Genomic DNA, 21,887 nt, shown 5'->3' with positions numbered 1-21,887 from the left:
TTTAAAATCCAGATTGCTCCAGACATGTGGCAAATCAGTGGTCTGACTCTATTGTCCCAAGGGATGGGCAAATCTGTAAACTTTAGTTTCTCTTGGTTTCTCATTTTGCCAACCTTGATTTCAGTTCTCCACATTTTCACATGTTTGAAATGTTTTTTAAGTCCTCATGAAAAACCAGTGTTTTAGTCTGAATTTCTCCTAATATGTACACATTTCTTTGCAGTTCTGTCTAATATACACATTTCCCAAAGTAAATTTCCCTAATGCAGTCATTTTTGTATGCCATTTTCACAGATACATTCCCTTTTACGAACACTTTATTCTGCATTTCTGTATACATTATTGGCCTGGAGAACTACATTGCAAAATTCAGAGAAGTGCAAATTTCAAAGGATGACTGTGTTTCAGGTCCCATATTGTTTCTGAAAGTGTGGATTAGGCAGATTCAACTTTAAATGCAAAGTAAATCAAATTTATCCACCACCCCTAATTGTCACTGCCACAAATTAGGACTTCATGCCCTACTCCTAGCATGAGTGGTGGTGCTCAAAATTGCAACTTGTGTTCATGGGAAATTGTTCAGATGACCAATTCACTACACGTGCAACAAACATTGTGCTTGAATACCTACTTTTTCTTCTTGTGCAAGAAGTTGGTCAAGAACTGAAACCATAATTAAGGTAGCCCATGGGTAATGTCGTTTTTGGAATTTCTTTTACAAAAATTTGACGTCTGGGAAAAGGTCACATCAGTTGCTTACTGTCTTACTCCTAATTTCCAAACCCCTTCAAACAAATAAACTTGTCATCTGGCCTGCAGGATGAATTCGTTTTGAGTGATCATTACCCAGCAGGGCTTCCTGCTCTTGTGGAATTGAATGGACATAATGATTGTAAATCACAAAGCTGGCCAAAATTGTTCTATTCAAAGATGCTGACAGTAAAAAGGAGGGCGGGTGTGTGTGTTGAAGTAAACCTCTTTTCTTAGTTTTGCTCCATGGTGAGTTGTGTCTCTCAGTGTCCTACTTACTTGTGCACTCAAAATAAATATTTCAGTTTGTCTCAAGCTGCAGAACTAGTAGCACAAATCGACCAAAAGCTTCATCTTTTCATCTGGGGAGGAAAAAACCCTTCTTGGCTTCTCCTTTATTTTGCCACCTTCAGAAATGTTTGCGGATGCAATTCAAAGTAGACTTATCAGGAGTGAGTCCCAATGAACACAGTGGGACTTACTTCTGAGTAAGCATGCACAGGATTGGCTGAAAGTGGCTGTTCAGTTGGACACTCTCATTTATTTATAATAGTTTAATGTTTCAGCCTCCAGCAAAACTTCCCAGACAAAAAATAAAAACCAACAGCAACCAAATAAATTAAGCAACAGAATCACAGCCCTAATGCAGCAGGGCCTCATGTTTCACGCTGGGGCTGAGGATAGATCCCAGGTCTGAAAACCACTGTAGCAAAATGCTAGTCTTTGAACATGGGAAGCCCTAGCCCACATTCCCATCTAAGCTTTCTGCATGATCTTTGGGAAGTTAGACTTTTTCCAGCCAGAAAAAGCTGGAAAACTACTTACACCTGCAAATAAGACTTCAGAAGGGCTCACTGTAATCGTTATTGAGCAGTTTCAACAAGCTTCTTTGAAGTTGCCGTGTGAGCACTAAACAACTGATTGATGCTGACAGCATGCCTTCACAGGGGCTCACTGCAGTTGCCAATCAGCCTATAGTGCAGCCAATACCAGGGGGACTTGCTGGCAGCATCAATCAGTTGCTTGCTCTTTCTTCATCTTCTTCCCAGCTGCTGAACCATTTTCTTTCTTCTTGCAGGGGGATTCCAGGGAAGAAGTGTGGCACCATTATCCTGTCCGCTGAGGAACTGGGTAACTGCCGAGTAAGTAATTCTCTGCTCTTTGAGCTTCTGGTCAGGCCTCTGCTCCTGAGGGAGCAAGGGAAGCTCCTGTCTGCTGGCATCTTGAGTTCAAAAAGCCAAAGAGCTCTAGGGATAATTATATATAACAAGGTGTTTTCTTCTCTAAGTCCTTACCATACTTCATGGCTCATGAAGATCAGCTGTATAATAATGCAGAGTATGGTGAGAGAGGCTGAGACACAGACAAAGTAGATACGCTGACAAATATTCCATGCTGTTCATCTCATTTGAGTGCTCCTGCAATGCATGCTGGTTGTACATTTGTAGCGTTGGCACACAAAATCTCTGACCCTTGCAGATGATATGCTCTCATGCCAATTCTGCCTTGTATCCATTAACCCATGGGCTGGCAGGGCGTCATGAGGAATGCACTCCAAAGAAAACTGTACCTGGGGCAATGCCCCCCTGCCCTGCCCATGTTACTCCTCTGAGAACACTGAAATGAGGTGTTGGACACATGCTACATGTATAGGTATGTGCATGTACTGTAGAGGCTTGGTGGAACAACGTGTTGTGCAATTGGACAAACTGTTCAGTAAATTCTCAGCAGAGACGAGAATAGTTGTAATGTGGAAATAGAAAATGTGCAGCTCTGGAGAGTCATAAGGTTGCAATGAGAGATTCTACTCCCTTCAGCTCTTTATCGCTTGTGGTGGGGGTGGGAGTGGGGAGACTACCATGTAAGCTCACTGTCTGCTGCAGTTTCTGGACAAACACTCCTCTCAACAGCTCTCAGAGCAAGAACTGAGATTACAGCCAACGTCAATGGCTAAAGTGTGGTCACAGCTGGAAGTTAAGAGTTCAGATTGTGTACTAAAGGACAAACAAGGGCAGCAACTAAGAAATAATAAGTGTGTGGAAAGATTTGCTGTGCAGAGAAATGGATCTGATGCCTTAACCATTAGGGATGCAGTTTCTGGGTAGAGGTAGGTGGGTGTCAGAACACAAATGAATATCTGCACAGCGTTGTGTGGATGGAGCATTTGTCTGTGTCTGTGTGGCATTTGTATGCTGCCTAATAGTACGAAGTTGCCTGGCAGTTTACAGTGAATAAGTAAAAAACCCATTGAAATACAAAGTAAAAATAAACCATTAAAGCTGTAACCTGCAGAAATGCAACAAAGCAAAACTTGTCAGAGTCAATACACACTCACTCAACATTACTGGGTGATCTCCAGCCAGTTGCACATTCTCTCAGTCTGATCTACCTCAAAGGGTTGCTGTGAGGATAAAAGAGAGAAACCCATGTGCAATAATATTTGGAATTCCTCAAAGGAAGAGCAAGATAAAAATGTAATGAATCAATGGCTGACTCATTGGGCTTCCAGCACAAATCTGAATCTCTGCCCCAGCCCCATCACATTCCAAAGCAGAAAGCTGTTCAAAACTGGGTTGACTTGCCATACAAACCTGCCACTGGGCATGCCTGTTTGCTAAAATGTTTTCCTCCTTTTGTAAGGCTCCTTTCCCCAGCCAGCTCCATCAGAGGAAATGGCCACAGGAAATTTTCTGGATTATCTGTCCTGAAGAGGTTAATGAAGTAAAATCAGGTTTCTTCCAGAGGAAAATCTTACCACATCTGGATCGAGGTTCTTCCTAGCATTCTCGGTCACAAATTGGTTTTGTGAAGGGGAGACAAGAGGAGAACGGGCAAGTTGCAAGCCTATGCCTGGTTGAACCCAACTGCCAGGTACACAAGAGTCAAGTATCAGCCCCTGACAAGCATCAGAATCTGTCCACTTGCTTGCTGCTGGTGTTGAACAGAACAAAACAGCACAGTTGGTGTATAACTTTTAGGAGAAAGACAGGACTGCCTAGAGACTAAACATCAGCAAAGACAGATTCTTTCATTCCCTTTCTCTCCCACATACAGAAATGAACACAAACAGTATCACTACATTTTTGTCACCTTCTCTCGCCCACACAGCTGACGTCTGCAAGAGGGAAGGAAATCCTATTTTTTCTCCTACACAGACAATTACAATATATTTTTTAACCCCCCTCCTCACACACCTATGTTGAACTTGCACAGCTAAAAAAAGACATACAGACCAACTCTTTCTCAAATGTTCATTTGTGGATTTGTCTTTCTGTAGGCAGACTTGTGCAGATGGATGCACCACACTAAATACTTATACTCAAACAACACAAAGTGCTTCACACTTTTTGCTCATAAACATACAGCACACAGACCCATCCAGCTCACGAGACATGCACTGTCTGGTTAACAGTGCATGTTTGTGACACTGATGTCCGTTCAGAATTTCGGGAATGTGCTTGAATGCATCCAAAGCAGCATACCATCTGTTGTGCCATAAAGAGAATTTAATACTCATTTCGATCTGAAAGAACCGAGACAGAACCAATTAGCTCTGCATGAGCCGTTCTGCAGCCTGTGCTAGAATCTGGTTTAACTTTTCCCTCTGTGCTGAGGATAGTATGGGAATGCATCATATGGGATTAACTGTGCTTCCACCCAGTGACATTGTTCCTTGGCAGTTTCTGCACCATCACTCCAAGGAATTCAACTTGCTTGTGTCCCCCCCCCCCCGATTTTCCAAGAGCCTTGTCTTAACCCACCCAGCACTTTCTTGCCTCCCTCCCTATCTTATCCTGAATACTGATAATGGGAAATCACACTGATAAGAGAAAATCAAACCTGCACACTCCCTCATTTCTATGGATTGGGGAGTGCAGCAACAGAAGTACCGTACTGCCTGAGCACATCCCACTTCTCCAAACAATTACTATTTCAACATACTGTAAGTGATCAATAGCCAATTTCTTAACCCCAGCTGGGAGAACAATTATTAGACCTTGCCTAGCTAAGCTACTGGAATGCGGGTGGCACTGTGGGATGCGGGTGGCGCTGTGGGTAAAACCTCAGCGCCTAGGACTTGCCGATCGCATGGTCGGCGGTTCGAATCCCCGCGGCAGGGTGCGCTCCCATCGTTCGGTTCTAGCGCCTGCCAACCTAGCAGTTCGAAAGCACCCTCAGGTGCAAGTAGATAAATAGGGACCGCTTACCAGCAGGAAGGTAAACTGCGTTCCGTGTGCTGCGCTGGCTCACCAGATGCAGCTTGTCACGCTGGCCACGTGACCCGGAAGTGTCTGCGGACAGCGCTGGCTCCCGGCCTATAGAGTGAGATGAGCGCACAACCCTAGAGTCTGTCAAGACTGGCCCATACGGGCAGGGGTACCTTTACCTTTACCTAGCTAAGCTACAATTAGAGGGTCACACCTCTGAGCCATGAGATCATTGCCCCTCATTCCCAGAAGTTATGGATGTGTGGATCGGCCATCCCATTGTGAGTGGTGCCTGCCAAGGCAGAAGGAATGTACCTGCATGCTGTTTCTTCCTGGACAACCCAGCTTTCGCTCTCTGCTCCAGAAGCAGCATGCAGGACACCATACATTATCTGGTGGACACCCCATGGGAAGTGATGACATGCCCCAAGATCTCTGCACTGTTCTATTTTGACTTTGTCCCCAGATCAGGAGCAGTTTGCTTGATTCTTGTGTGCTGTTTTTGGCTTGATCAGGGAGCAGTGCTGCCAAGGATTAAAGCTGCACGAAGGAGCAGGTGACCTCTGGCAAAGCATCCTGCATCACCTGAGAGCCTTTTGAGCATCTTCTGCCCTAGAGTATCTACCATGGTCCTCAAGGATAGTTTGCTCTTGACCATCTCAGGAGGCAACTTCTAGGACTGTGGTGAAGATTCTCTCCCCTAAACCAGTAAAGCCATTAGACCATTGTTGGGAAATGGCTTGAGATCAGGGGTTCCTTAAAACATTCCACTCCCTACTCTTATCAGCACAATGCACCACCTCGTGGGTTTCCTTATCCCACCATCTGCTTTGCTGCTACAAGCACTAGTGATGTTGATCCTGTGGGAATGTTCAGGGAGGCAGGAGAGGATATATTGTTTAATAATATCCTTCCTAACTTGTGCTAGCAAGTTCTATAACTTAGCAGAGTTTTACATTCCCCTCTTAAACACACAGCAGGTAGCTGGTTGCAAGCTTGTTTAAGCTTCTCAATATAGATTCCTGGTAATTTCCCTTTTATCTCCCTCTTAAAAGAATAGACATGGCACAATCTTGTGTAAAGTATATAAAATAAGTTTACTCACACATTCAGTTCACAGATGGATCTCTGAAGGCAAACTTAGTTACAGAGTATATACATGTGGAATCTATCCCATATGGAAATGGTCCCTTTGTCCTCTGTTGGCCAACAGAGCATCTCTAAAAAGCTGCTGGTCCTATAACGAGAGGAAGTGAGAGAGAGGGAGTGTGCAGCATGCTATGTCCTTTTGTGTTACCTGGGCAGGTAAGGTCAAGCCAACCTCTAGCCACATGCAAGAGGAAGTATGTCCCAGTCAGTAGGAAAGAGGAAGTTTTCTACTGACTGGACCAAACATTCCCTTGCAAGTTCACTCTAGGAAAACAAGGAATGTTGTACTTTACTGCTATCTATGTATCACCTCCCACAGGTCCTAGCTTAGAAAGCAATGCTTTCCAAACTTTCTTTAGGAAGCATGAGAATGTGCACATTGAGTGGGGACAAGGCAGCCATTTAATTCTTGGTAGAGTTGGCCTGTCTCTCTACCCTCGATTTTTGCTGCCTTGTCCCCACTCTCAAAAAGTATTGGGTACTTATTAACAAACCATGATGCCAAGACAGATCACTGGGAACAAGAGGAGGAGGAGGGGCACATGACAAGGCAATAGTGACACACCTGGGACAGAGTTATGACATCCCAACTGCCCTAAATCTGCTCCCCTCTTGAAGATGTGCTCCTCCTATTCATTCCCCTACAATGGTATCCTTTGTAAGATTAAATGTTTACACCATTCACATGGTGAGTCACTCATTTCCAACTGAAGAGGGTCAGAGGATCACAGCCTGTAGCATCATTAGCTGAGAGTTTGGCAGGCGAATGGAAGAAGAATTGCGCACTGAGTTGAATTCACAAACAACATGTAAGGTTGGATACTCTGGCTCCCTCTCATACCTGCCTACTACCAAGAAGGTGTAGTGCAGCACTCAGGATCTCTGGGCCAAATTAAAAAAGACAACAAATACACAATTAGCAATTGCACGGATGGTGTCTTACAGGCAAATTGCAGGAAGCCCAGTCTGATCTTGAGATGTGTGCAAATTAGGGAGTATATAAATATTTTCAGAAACAAACAAATAGTTTATAGATATATTTTCTGTTCCCCATTCCAAGGATGTGGCCACAATGCAGTTCTGTGCCAACAAGCTGGACAAGAAAGATTTCTTTGGAAAATCCGACCCGTTCATGGTATTCTATAGGAGTAACGAGGATGGGACGTAAGTCAAAGTGCTTTTGCTTTGGGGGCAGGATAATTATTCAGATTGTAACAGAGCTTGCTTAGGTGACCTGTAGCAAAATGTTGTCCCAAGCACTCCCCCTTCCCCCCGCCAAGAAGCATAAAACATTTCCCTTGATAATGAGTTTGTTCAAAATGTATTGGGCACCACATTCATGGTGCAGCTGCTCTCCTTTTCTAACAATAGAAGTATTATAAACCCATCCTCCTGCTCCAAACAAGGAACTCGGCTTAGAAACTAGGTAACAACAGTTGAACAACTATGGAAAACCTAAGATGGAAAACAGAGTATATGGACGCACACATACCAATTGCAGACACAGAAAAACTGGATCTAAACAACCCAGTGTCTGCAGTGCAATGTCCCCCCAGGCAAGATAGGGAAACTCTTTTAAGCATTCTCATGTTTATAAATGTTATGCACTGAGCATTATGCACTGTTCTGGGAGAAATTAATCCATCTTTACGAAGCCCGTTTTGCAACGTTAGCAGTCCTCAAAAATTGACTGACACCTGTTCTGATGTGACTTCCTAGTGGGTCTACTTACACTTACACAAGGTCACTAAGAAATGGTTCTCTCAAAATCATTTCAAATCAGCTAGGTAAGGATGTTCTTTGGCTGAGATTTTAAACCTGCTTCTTGATATGGGACAAAAGGGAATCAAGCTGCCTGCATGTAGTGATTCTCAAGGCCATTTTTTAAAAATGCTTATGAATACTGCTTGGGTTGTATGCAGAGCCAGTTAGAGATTAAATTATATGCTTAATTTAAAACAGATAAAGATAGCCGTTAATAAGCCTAGAAGAGGCATTGATAGTCTACAGATGACCAACATTGTCCTCCTCTTGACAGTTCTAAATAAAAGGGACGCTTAGCCATAGTTGAATTTCCAATGGAGTAGAGAACATGGCATCTCCATCAGATAGCAGGGCTAGGATTAGGGTTGAACTGGCAACAGTTTCTGTCCCAACCTGTGTTAATCAAAATCAGCTCTGCTTCTGTGTTGCTGCAGTTTGGTTTCTGCCAAATACTACCTTATACATTTCATGTCCCCTATTTAAGAGAAGTTACCTAACTTATGTAACATACGGTACATAACTGTTTACATAACTTACATTCACATTTCATTGTAAAGGCAACATCAAAATGCTGTAAAAAAGAGGGGGAAATTAATTACATATTAGTTAAATGGGGTTAGAATAGAACTATGCATGGTCTCCTTCCCATGCCCATCTTTCAGCTAGGTGTTTAATTGGGGTTTTAAAGGCCTAATTAAATATAACCCCCACCCCAAACTTATTTGGGACTGGATCCAGGGTGGGGGTCCCCAGTTTGATCCAGAGTCTGATGCCCCCCTCCAGATTCATTGCATGAATTGGCAAGGGCTACTGGAAACCACAACAGGGGAGATTGCAATTGTGTTCAGGTCCTGCATCTCGTTGGCTAGTATGAGAATACAAAGCTTGACTAGATGGGCCCCTGGCCTGATAGAACAGGCTCTTCTTATGTCATTACGTATCATCTGCAGACTTAATAATAACAATGATATTGGTGGACACCAATTGAATTTGCTTGACAGATTTCCATTCCTGACCACAGACAAGCATGCAAATCACAGCAGCTTCTGCTTCCTTTTCCATTTTCATTGGCGTTTTCCACCCTCCCAAGATAGGGGAGACTCTGCTGAGGATTTCAGACAGCTACTACCAGCTGATCTCAATATAAGGCCATTTCATTCATTCAGTTGCCAAGGAAGCACAAGTTTGTTTTTTAAACCTGGAGTTGATGGAAGTTGCATGTCCAAAACTATCTGGAGAGCTACAGGTTCCCAACCCCTGGCTTCTAAATTTTGATCTGCTGGCACTGAAGGCCTATTATGCTGCCCTTTGGTTGTATGCAGTTCTATTTAGGCTCATCCAAAAGACCAGTTTCGCTGAGGAAGATCCAGACACCTTTTACCAAGATGGTGCTTTGTTAGAGAGTTGTTACATTTTTAAAAGCAAGTAATCCATTTTGGTCATGGTCCAACCTTGTGCTAATTTGCCCCTGTCCATGACTGCCTGACATTAGGGGAGCATTATTTATTTTTCCCTGTCTACCCTAACTCAACTGGCCTTATTTGTATCCTGCCAGATTTACCATCTGCCACAAAACCGAAGTGGTGAAGAACACTTTGAACCCTGTATGGCAGTCCTTTGCTATCCCGGTGCGGGCCCTGTGCAATGGAGACTATGACAGGTACAGACCCCATGGAATAAGATGCCGTTTTGACAACTGTGTATGTTGGTTTGTTAGAGGAAAGGATCAGGAGGTCTTACAGGAAAGCAACACTGAGGGAGGCTTGGGTCCAACATAATGTCACAGATGCCCCCAAAATTGCACTCTAAATACTAAGTGCTGGGGATAAGCAATGCAGGGGTGCTGTTGCTTTCAAGCTCTGTGGGGGGCGCTCTTGCCTTCAAGCTTCACTTGTGGGCTTTCTGGAAGCCCTTGGGTGGTCATGGCTGGAAAAATAGGAAGCTGGACTCCATGGTCCCTTGATCTGGTTGAGCAGGATCTTTCGTTTCCTCTTAGGTTCAAAATAAAAAAAGCATGCAGCAATTGACAACAGCTCCCTTTTGCCTCTGCAAACAGTAACTGTCCATTTCACCTCTTCCTATTGTATTAGCAACTGCACTGATTCTATGACTTCATAGGGATCACAAGCCCTTTGAGGATTAAGGCTTTTGGGGCCAGACCCTGAGAGCCTCCTGCAACTTTCAGAGCTGTATAGTGAGATCTGGGTAATATGCATTAACTGTGCTACCACCACCAGTACTCAGTCAATTCATTCACTACCCACATGCTGCAGTGAGTGGGATTTAAACTGAGCTGAGAGTGGGGGATCAGTGGTGACTGGTGTCCATTGGGACTGGAAGGAGAGGGAGCCCAAACAGTAGGTGGAGCCAAAGCCGAGGAGAGGCAAAGCCAGCTAATTCTAGTTTCCTTCCTGTTTGCCTCCCTGCCAAGTTCTATAAGGGCAACACTGAGGCCAAGGAAGAGGGAGCTGACAGGGTGTTGGGGCAGTGCCCCACTTGCCCGAATGGACTGGCTTTCACTGTGGGTGAAAGAAGGGAAGATGAGTGGACCATTGGAGCAGTGGAGTAGGAGATACCCCTGCTTCATATTGACCCTTTCCTGATATATCACTAAACTATTTTTTAGCATTATATGCACACATGAAGATGAGGTCGGACTTGCTTTTAAACTTACCAGAGTTCTGTGTTTATGTCCAAACTCTGGTTAGTTTAAATGATGGTATGTTCAATAACCAAGGTCAGCTATGGCTTATGATTTCTGTAACCCAACTGGCTATGCACTGTATACTGTAGAAATTGTCACATCCAGTAACAAAGCGATGTGAGTGTTTTCTCTTCCCTGGGGACTTAAGAGAATCTAAAAACCTGGGGCTCTGATCTGTTCCAAATTAGATGGCTCAGGTTCTGTCAACATAACTGAAAAGGCAAAAGTGGAGGTGGTGTGAAGAGAGACGACTCCCTAGAGAAGGCTGCTTGGAACAGAGATGTACTTAATGGGTGATTGATGGATGGAAATGAACTAAAAGGCCTGGGAAAGGTGTGATTGAAGATGTCCTGGAGATGGATTATCTGTTTCATTTGCAAAAGCAGCTAGCATTCCTATGCCTAAAACCACAGAAAAGGTCAGTAGCAATTCAGGAGAGATAGTCTTGCTGGGAGGGGATTGACAGTCATGTTAATCAGCGTAATAAGAGAGCCTTGTACATAGGAATGCCAATTACATGAAGAATGATTGGGCCCATTACCCAGTGCAATATATTCTTCACTCAGCTTGCGGTTGTCATAAAACACAATAGAATTCACTCTCAGCATCCCTATGTTTACACTTGCAAGCTTGAGAGCTGTGCTTTAATTGCAGCTCTTACTACCATGAAACCTACAATGTTTACCATTGATTAGAAGCTCAGCCCTGAGGTACATTTACAAAGCTGTTTTCCATGCCAGTGGTTCCTGGTGATAAAACCCAGCTTTATACTGGACAAAGTGTACATCAAATGAACAAAACGTCTTCCCCACCCCTTCATTGTGGAGGGATATCATTTCTTGGCAGAAAAGCAAAAAAAAGTGACTGAGAATGCAATCCTAATACATCTCCTCAGACGTAAGCTTCGTGGGGTTGTCTCCCAGGTAAGCAAGTGTAAGACACTATGTTAGGACCTATTCATTCATTCTGTTTCATGATAAAGAGTTCTGTGTAACTTGGAATCTTAAATCTGTAAGATATAGTACCTCATACCTATTTTGCTCAGTCATTCTCCAGAAATGGGCTGACAGCTCACTGCATTTTCCTAAATGATTTGCTTTCATATCCTTTAATACAATTCCCTTTAACTTTTTTGCTTTGCTTTGCTAAGACTTCTGAGATTTAAAAGCAAATGATTCAAATAAAATTCCTCCTGAAACGAAGTAAATAAAGAGAAGAATCTATAAGAATATTGACTCCCACAAGGCATATTTTCTTAGGTGCAAAAATGGCTTCATATCATATGGCTATCCTGCTAAAATGGAAGAAAAGCCACAATGCATCATTTTCTGAAGGACTCCAGGTTGCTATATATCCATAAAAATATATAGCTGAGAACACTCCATCACTTACGTTGATAATCTGACAGTGCATTATTATAACCATTTAGGTGTGTGAAGGGTTTTGCTATGGTTATCTTATTAATCCTTACAAGCAACCATGTCACTGGAGCTCCATTTCACAAAGGGGGAAAAGGAATGGTAAAGAGCGTTCAGGAATCAGAGCCCATAATAGCCCTCTAGTTCTTGCAGCTGTTCAGAGCAGTCTTATGTGTGTTTGCTCAGAGCGAAATACCACTGAGTTCAGTGGGGCTTGCTTTCTAGTAAGTGTGAAATTATGCCACACGTACTTCCAAATATATGTGCTCTGGATTGCCTTTTTCTTAGCCTTGCCCATTCTACAAGGATGCAGTGTGCTCAACTGTGACTTTAATTTTGCCCAAACTAGCATTCACGACAAATTACTACAACCCAATGAGGTGGCAGACATTCCCTTCAGGGTATTCTGCACTGACACATTCTGTTCTTATAGAAAGTGACTACTGGCCTAATAAGACCTGGGATGCACTCAAGTTTTTGGATGCTAGCCACATATCTAATGATATAGCTCTATTTATGTGAATGGGTTTTCAAGTGTTTTTTGGTTCCCTCCGCCCCCCATCTTCATAAATTCTCAAGTTTGATGGTTGCTGATATGGGAGTGATTTGAATCCAGTGATACTGTTAATTTAATTTTATTTACAGATTTTCTTTTTCATTTCCGAACAGCTAAATACATCCAGATTGATATACTTAGCGATGCAATATTGCTGGTTATGCAAGCAACATGAAACTTGAGTGCTGCAATTATTGCTTAGAAATTCTGACTGGGATCAGAATTACATTAAGCAGCTTGAAGGCAAGGGAATGTTTGGTGCGATCCTGTATGTGTCTATTCAATAGAAAGCCTCAATGAATTTTGTGGAGCTTACTCCCAAGTAGGTGTGTATGCAGCCATAGCATCGCACTGTTTAAGGCCCCTGGCATTGCTAGATTGTGCCCACTGGGCTTCATTTTAGAGTTATTTGAATTAGCCACACATCCGCACTGAGAGGTCCATGTCTTTTTATTTGCCAATAGAATGGATTTTCTAAGTGCCTGTTACAAGGATAATATTAGAGGAATGATTTCCATTGGGACCTGCATATAATTCCATTGGCCCAGAAATCAGATGTTCAGTTGTGGATGAGAGCAGCCTGTGCCAACCTGGAGTCTTTCATATGTTTCACCCTACAACTCCCATCGGCCCCAGAGTAGCCTAAAACATCTGGAGGAGCCCAGGTTGGCATTGGCTTGGCTAGAGTGTTGGATTTGCCCATAGAGAAGCCAGGTTCAGTACACCAATGGAACAAAGTGAATAAGCTTGGGGAAATAGTGGATCAGTACTGTTGAACTGACAGACTCATAACTGCTTCTCAGTTGTTGAGCATCCTTTCTGGAGCCTTTTAACTCTACCCATTTTTATCATTTTTTTAGCTTCTCCAGAAGAAACCTGAGGTGATAATACATACATACATACATACATGCATGCATGCATACATCCAGCATACAAACTGGGCAGTAGTTGTGTGTCGAGACCCCAAGGTTGATGAATAAGACACAAGGAAATGGATATTAGGTTAATGTTATTGGGCAAATTTAGGCCACAACTTTATTGGTTACAGAATGTGAGCAGTATTGGCTTAGGCATTGGAATTGACCCGACTATGTCTGACTCCTCCCTACAGGGAGTCCAGTAAGGGTCAACCACCGGTAGGGGGAGCCCCGTTGATGCAAACCAACCTGAGCTCCCCCTGGGTTCCCGGTGGGGACGTGGCATGGCCCTAGCCCACCCCCGGACTTCAGACAAGACCCACACCCCCGGATTCCTTTAATGGAATACCCTTAAGCTTGGAGGGGCAGGTGATGGCCACACCTTTCCTCCCCCATCATAAGATCAACAAATGTCTAACCACCAAACCTTACAGAGTTGTGACAATTGCTATGAGGTAGGCGAAAACCGAATGGCCAAATGGCTCATGCTTCAGTTTAAGTGGGGCCTGGCCACACGCCCCCAGCCAGCGGATTGGCTGGTAGGCAAATGACGTGGCTGGGAACCTCCGGAAGACACGGGACTTTGTCCCCTGCCCCCGGAGAGGAGTGGGTGGCCATGTGGTCCACTGCAACTCCTCCCCACTGTGAAGTGGAGTGGATTTCTCATTTCTCTCCCTTGTCTTCCTTCTTGAAGAGAACTATATTGAATGGAAGAGAAAATGTCTTGTGTCAATGATGCTACTATAGTAGAATCACTGGAGACCCAGTCATAGGCAGATCCAAGAAAAATACTTTTGCATGTATAGAAACCCTGCCATTAAGTTTTTCAGGGAGAAGGTTTTCCACCCAAATGCTGGGTCTGCAATGATGCTACTATAAAGTTTGCAGAATATTTTATGAAGGCAATTCTTGGCAGTGCCCAAGATCCATCTTACTCTGCTTAGAGTACACATGGGAGCCCTATATATTGCCATGAAGGCCTGCCATCAGCTTTAATTATTGTCACCATCCCTCTAATACAAATCCCTCTAGATGTTTATGTCTGTGTCTCTTGGAGGCAGTCAGAATTCATCACGGCTTGCTAATTTATGTCAGGGGCTGCATTGGTGGGGGTCAGAACTTTGTTCAAAAATGCTATTCTGGTGAAGGCTCTATACTAGAAGAGACTAATAAACAATTAGATCTGCCAATGCCCTAGAACATGTTACAATCCTCCTCTTGGGAACCACATTTAGACCTGGCGCATCAATCAGAATAGCAACCAGACAGGTTGAGATGTATTCAGTTCTTGACCTTGCCGTACTAGGGCCTCAGTTTGGAGATTATCGAAGGAAGGGTCAAAATGATTCTGGCCTTTTGCTTCTTGCAAAACTGAAAACTTGCTGCATTATCACCTACCTTCCATTTTCTTTGCTTTGAAAAGGAACAGGTCTCTCTTCTCCAGCCAAGAGTGCTCTTCTCACAGCAACACAGATGGTTGAATTCTTGCTTTTAAATAAAAAAATTACACACCCTGTGAGTTATTTGACCCTCAGAGCAGACAGGAAAAGGGCTGGATATGTTTCTTCAGGGTTGGTTCTCAGTGTTTCTCCCCCACCTTCACACTCCCCCACTTAACAGAATTTGTTTCGTTTTCTAAATTATTCTAATTTTGCTATCACTTTTCTCCTCTAGAGGTGGCTTAATTTATGTGAAATATGATTCTGGCTGCCACTGCATTTTACCTGGGTAAAATGAAAAGGCTAAACCTATCTGTGACAGGGAACTGGGGATGGAAAGAGATGCAGTTCACATTTTAATGTGAACCTGCCTAATTCTCATTTCCCAGAGCAATACACAAACCAAAAGCCAGCTACTCTTCCAAATTGGAGCTTCTCTGAATTTTGTGTTGCAGCCTTCCAACCAAACATTTTGCATTCTGTTTTTGTTTTTTTGTTTCTGTTGATATCTTTACTCACCCTTCGCCACACTGGCTGCTTATAGCAATTTACAAAACTCAGAATTACAGTCAGTTTAAAGCAAACAGTAGCAAATGAAAAAGGTCATAAAGAGATAGAGATAGAATATTAGGGCGAAGTGTGCAGTGAAATACATATTTTCATATCATATAAACAACATGCAAAAATACATTTTATTAAGGAAAATTACTCACAAAAAATGCATGTGCATTAGGACAAACAGCATACTGTAATGTGTATATAAGGAGAGATTAGCACTAAAATGCTGCTGAATTTTTATAAGAACTTTTTAAAAAAATATGTTAACTCATGATAATCAAAAGTGAGTGCTAGATCTCTGTTCTCGCATTTATTTTTGATAATTTTAAAAATAATAATAACCAGCAGAAATACTGAGCCAATAATAATAATAATAATAATAATAATAATAATAATAAATTATTTAAACCCTGCCCATCTGGCTGGGTTTCCCCAGCCACTCTGAGCAGCTCCCAACAGAATATTATTATTAATGAGGAGGAGGAGGAGGAGGAGGAGGAGGAAGAGAAGAAGAAGAAGAAGAAGAAGAAGAAGAAGAAGAAGAAGAAGAAGAAACATCTAACATTTAAAACTTCCCTAAACATAGCTGCCTTCAGATGGTTTGGGTATCTGAGTTCTGCAAGGGCGGCAATGAAGTTATGTAAATACTAGACCTCTAAAACATATTCAAAGTACATTTCCTAATAATAATAATAATTAATAATAATAATAATAATAATAATTAAATAATAATAATAATAATAATAATAATAATAATAATAATAATAATTAAATAATAATTAAATAATTAAAGCCACTCTGAGCGGCTTTCAACAGAACCTTAAAAACAGAATAAAACTTCAAACATTAAAAGCTTCCCTAAACAGGGCTGCCTTCAGATGTCGTCTAACTGTTTATTTGCTTGACATCTGATGGGAGGGCATTCCACAGGGCAGGCACTACTACCGAGAAGGCCCTCTGCCTGGTTCCCTGTAACTAACTTCACTTCTCGCAGTGAGGGAACTGCCAGAAGGCTCTCAGCGCTGGACCTCAGTGTTCGGGCTGAACGATGGCGATGGAGACGCTCCTTCAGGTATACTGGGCCGAGGCCATTTAGGGCTTTAAAGGTCAGCACCAACACTTTGAATTGTGCTCGGAAACGTACTGGGAGCCAATGAAGGTCTTTGAGATATGCTGACTGCACCCATTTCACCAATCTGCTTCCCACAGAGAATAAAATATATGGAGTTGGAGCACATTTTGTCTGCTTGAGTCTGATGTAGAGGAGGATGGGTAGAGAGCTGCAGAAGCTATTGCTAATGAAGACTAGAAGACAACAAGAAGGGACCTGTAACAGAAGGTTTCAGTATGCTCCTGCTCAGGATCTGAGTCAGCTAGCCATGGCATTTTCCAGGATATGACATTCCACCTCCAACTTTCCACCCCTGCCCCACAACAGTCAGGAGCAGCTCAGTCTTCATCGAACTGCCTTCCCTCACTTTTCTTTAGGGTTTCTTCTGCTACATTCGATTGTACTTCTGCAAGTATGGATGTACCGTAAGCCTGTTCCTATCAGCTGGGCAGTTCCAGTCCCGCACATGGATGATGATCATAGAAACAGGAATCAAGGGGACAGCAGATATGAGAGAGCTCTAAATACAGCTCTAGGTAGTGACTTTCTATACAAACACCTACCCTGTAAGTAGCCAGGATTTGCAGCCAACACCTGCTGTCATTTCCAACCACTAGATGAGGAAAAGGTTAATATTTGAAAGCACACTTTCAATCAGGAAACAGAATGAGGAGAAGATTGCATTTGTTGTCTCGATCGGTGACTAGCTTGGTCCCAGTGTCATATGTTTCCATGGCAACTAAAGCTAAAAATATACCACCTAAAAATGAGGGGTGGGGGTGGGGAAGGCCCACGCAGCAGTCGAAACAAACTAATTAAAGATCCAATGCAGGAATTGCAAGGATAAGAGGGTGGGAGTCATTTTAATAATTTGTTTGGACTTGTTCAGAAGCAGATGAACAAGTTAAAGATGGCAGAAAATACGGTTTGCTTGAGACGCAACGCTGCAATTTCCACCAACCAGAATGGAACAAAGCTCTATAAGACCATCATGTTTTTTCCACCATATAATCCGAAGAGCATGCATCTAAATCAGTGCAAAAAAATAAAAATCAGGCTTTTGCAGAACACAGCTCCTGTCAGGTGGAGAAGAGCCTTCAACAAGGTATAATTGTGTAGGGAGGGATGTCTAGCAGTGATCTTTGGTGTGAGAATAGGGGTGTTAATAAATACACCCGAGTGTCGCTCTTTTGAAATGTGAAATATTTAGAGGGTATTAAACTGATAAGACAATATAAGCTCATAGGTTTACCACATTAAACGTACGTCTGTTCTAAGGAATCTGTGAAATTCTAAAATCTGAGAGACTGAAAGGAATTCATTTGTAGAAGGGAATAGCAAATGCACATAGAGACCCAAGAAAGAGAATGTGTGTCCTGATGTTACCAATTGGCAAGCTTTAAATTGAGTATCTGCCTGTTTTTTAGGGCTTAAACTGCCATTGAAAGTCATCGAATCTCCCTTGCTGTATTATATTGTATTGTTTAATTAGTGTTTTTATGGAGCAGTCAAGTAATTTCGTTGTCCCCGAAGGGGGCAATGACAATAAAGATATTCTTATTCTTATTCTTATTTTCCGTTCTGGATACTATAAACACAGATTAACTGTCCAAGTAGCAATACACATCAGAGTGACGGAATGCGACAGAGTGAGCTCTGTCCCAGCTCCTGCCCACCTAGCAGTTCGAAAGCACGCCAGTACAAGTAGATAAATAGGTAAATGGCATTTTCATGAGCTCTGGTTTCTGTCACGGTGTTCCGTTGCTCCAGAATCAGTTTAGTCATGCTGGTCACATGACCCAGAAAGCCGTCTGTGGACAAACGCTGGCTCCCTCAGCCTGGAAGCGAGATGAGCGTCGCAACCCCATAGTCGCCTTTGACTGGACTTAACCGTCCAGGGGTCCTTTACCTTTACCTTTTAGAACAGAGCAGCACTTCTCAACCCAAGAAGAGGTTATTAGTGCTGTCCCATTGGACTTTGAAACCCATAGACAGCCCTCATCATTGGTTAGGCGAGAAATCTCCAGTTTGGGGTTTGAACGGTTATAATGCTTTTTGCTTGACTGGGTTGGGGATAAGACGGTAGGAGCTGTTTGACTGTGGAACAGGAGGTTGTGAACTCTTCTTCCTTGGAGGGTTTAAAGCAGAGGTTGGATGGCTTTAGCTGAGATCCTACAGGGGGTTGAACTAGATGAGCCTTGAGGTCCCTCCTAGCTCTACAATTCTATGATTCTATGGACATATATAGGTGTTTGTAGAAAGCTCTACATGGATGGAATGTAGCCTGCTGTACAAAGGTTCCCTACCTCTGATATTTTTATTATTGAAAAGATTTCTATAGTGTCCTTCAGCAGAGCTTTGGAGTGATTTGAGATAGGAATGTAGCAGACCACTGGCTGCCTTGATTGCTTTCTGCGCTCTGCTCCCAGCTCGCCAAGAGATAACAGCGTCTCTCATTTGCTGCCATTCTTAAGTTTGTGAATATTTTTGTGAAGATTCTTTCAACTTTTTAGAAAAATAGTTTTCACAAAAGATTTTGGGAATATAGCAGAAAGAAAGAAGAGAAAATCAAACTAGTGATAATTTAAAAGAAATATTGCCAGCTGACATTAACACAAAAAGAATATTTTATCAATTCTGATTTAAACATGTAGACAGTCCAGGTAGGTATCTAAACAAAACTGGTGGTTATAAGCCGTGCAGTGGATCCACGGGTTACGTATTGTCCTCCTTACGAACGCTTCGGGTTACGAGCTCCGCTAACCCAGAAGTAGATTCTCCTGGTAGCAAACTTTGTTAGTATTTCATTCCTCCGATGCTGCAGATGAGATTGGTGTAAATCACATGCCTGTCTGGGAAGAGTGTGGGAACAGAAGACAGTCTTATCTCTTCCGCTGTATTTACTATTGTACTGTATTTTTGCTTTTACTTGTTCCTGTTTCCTCTCGGAGCTGGAGAGAGTGAGCACCATGATTCCTTTGTCTGCACAAAGCATGTAAATAAATACAGTGGTACCTCAGGTTACAGACACTTCAGGTTACAGATGCTTCAGGTTACAGACTTCGCTAACCCAGAAATAGTACCTCGGGTTAAGAACTTTGCATCAGGATGAGAACAGAAATCGTGCTCCAGTGGAGCAGCGGCAGCGGGAGGCCCCATTAGCTAAAGTGGTACCTCAGGTTAAGAAGAGTTTCAGGTTAAGAACGGACCTCCAGAACAAATTAAGTTCTTAACCCACAGTACCACTGTACGTAGATTAGCTCTACGATGTCTCACGCTTCTTGCTGTGTTATGCTAGAAGATTAGTGTGCATATATCATTTGATATATGTCGCTGAAGCGCACTGGAGAAGAAGAGAAATGCCTTTTCCAGAGCTGTGCATACCGGACGGCGCTTGGAGTTCAGGGCTGCAGGGGCAGCCCCAGGGCGTTTCCCAACAAACTTTGCCCCAGGATGCGAGCGGAAGTTGCACACCCATGGCACGGCAGCAGCAGGAAGCCCCATTAGCAAAAGCGCGCCTCAGGCTATGAATGGTTTCGGGTTAAGAATGGACCTCCAGAACGAATTAAGTTCATAACTGGAGGTACCACTGTATGAGCAAACACAGAAAAGGGAGTGAGGTCTTCAAACCACTGGGTGAAAGATGGCAGGTGTGTCCTCCCAACCTTGCAGTCTCTTAGCCAACATAAGGATTCATAGAACTCACATTCATTGGCTATCCATTAGTCCCCACACAACAGGAATCCGACATTCTTTCATCTTCATGAGTATGTTTATAGTTATTTGCTGTCTACCCCTTTTCATGGCCTTTTAGGAATGCTTATCTATTTGTTGATGAAAGACTGGCTTTGCTGTATATTTTATCACTCATTCCTTTTCTATAACTTGCTGGCTAGTGCAGCCATTCGGCTTGCAGACTGGCAAGCTTCAAGAGGGAGTGAAAATATTTAGGCAGCAATTGCAAAAGTCACTGGGGGACGTGGCACATTCTCTGCAAATGAACTCCAACTGGAGTTGAAAGAGTGATCTGACTTCTCCGCTCTCCCTAATGCCCGTGAGACTTCACCTGTCACCTGTCAACATGCATGGAGCCACGGGTGAATTAATCACTGTCACTCTTCTAACAGGGGTTTAAGAAGCTGGCTAGCCAAGGGCATTTCTTGACAACAACCCAGTGGCTGGGGACCTGGGATAGGAAGGGGGACAGTAGGAGGAAAGCGATTACGGCCAGCATCTCCACTGCCTTCTTCAGAGTAATGAGAACAGCTGGTGTCGTTGTAAGCAAAATAGTCTTTAGACGCTGGGTTTGCAAAGTTGGCCACAGTGGGTCCATCTGTTAACCAAAGATGAAACTCTTTCCTGGTGCAACTGAATAAAGCCTAGAGAGCTCATCTGGCAGCATCCACTCACGTTTCTTCATTATTCAAAGACAAAGCAAAGCCAGTTTATTTGCTTATTTATCAGAATCTTTTATATACCAACTTTTCACTTATCAAAGTATGGCTCCAGAGGTGGTGTGTCCCCTTTTCGCCACTTGAGGCAAGATGGGAAGTGCCACCCTGCTCTGCCGGGCCACTAGCACTGACAGCACCGCTGGCATCGGCACGAATTTCTGGTGAGATCTCACAAGTTCTCACCGAAATCTCACGAGATCTGTCACTCTCCATGAGAACCCGTGAGATTTCAGCCAGACCCTGCAAGATGTCACCAGAAATTGGCATCAATGCAGTTGCTGAGCTCTGCCAGTGACGAAGGCGGGGGAAAGAGGGCCTACAGGGGCATCACCTCAGGGGCTGAGGCAGCTTCTTCACTCTCTTTCATGGGTGGACAAGCTACTGGGGATGGAAAAAATGGGGGTCTCTGGCTCCTTTCCCTGTCAGGACACATTCTGAAAGGGCTTAGAAGAAAGGGCATCTTGCCCACCTCGCTCCCTGGCAACAAATTGCCTAACACATTGAAAGCCATGACTGTGTACACACTATACCTTTTGAGCACATTCAAAGCACATTTCCCTCCTCTGGACATTGTTGTTTTCTAAAGGTTGCTAGGAGTTGTAACTCTGTGAGGGACAAATTACAGTGCCCAGAATTCTTTGAAGGAAAGAATGTGCTCTGGATGTGCTTTGGAGATACTGTATCTGTGTACACAGCCCATCAGCTTAAACACATGCTCATTTAACTATAGCAGGGGTGGCCAACTCCCAAGAGACTGCGATCTATTCACAGAGTTAAAAACTGGCAGTGATCTACCCCCTTTTTGTGGGGGGTTCGGGTCAAAGTTGTTGAGTTTTTTCAGGGAGGAGGTAAAATGTTG

The 21,887-nt window shown here is 43.3% G+C and overlaps 1 protein-coding gene across 2 annotated transcripts in view; it reads left to right on the top strand.

Moving 5' to 3' along the window:
• LOC309534750 (copine-5) overlaps positions 1-21,887 on the top strand; it is a 141,899-nt gene that overhangs the window by 76,630 nt on the left and 43,382 nt on the right. For both annotated transcript variants that reach the window (XM_082227078.1, XM_082227079.1), the window contains exons 8-10: positions 1,829-1,892; positions 7,168-7,271; positions 9,427-9,531. In XM_082227078.1, coding sequence (XP_082083204.1) covers positions 1,829-1,892; positions 7,168-7,271; positions 9,427-9,531 — 273 coding nt within the window. The remainder of the gene's footprint in view (positions 1-1,828; positions 1,893-7,167; positions 7,272-9,426; positions 9,532-21,887) is intronic.

This window comes from Podarcis vaucheri (genome assembly GCF_965113315.1).
Source record: "Podarcis vaucheri genome assembly, chromosome: 6".
Classification (NCBI taxonomy): Eukaryota; Metazoa; Chordata; class Lepidosauria; order Squamata; family Lacertidae; genus Podarcis; species Podarcis vaucheri.
Note: the sequence above shows the minus strand (reverse complement) of the source record. Positions and strands in the feature narration are given on the sequence as shown.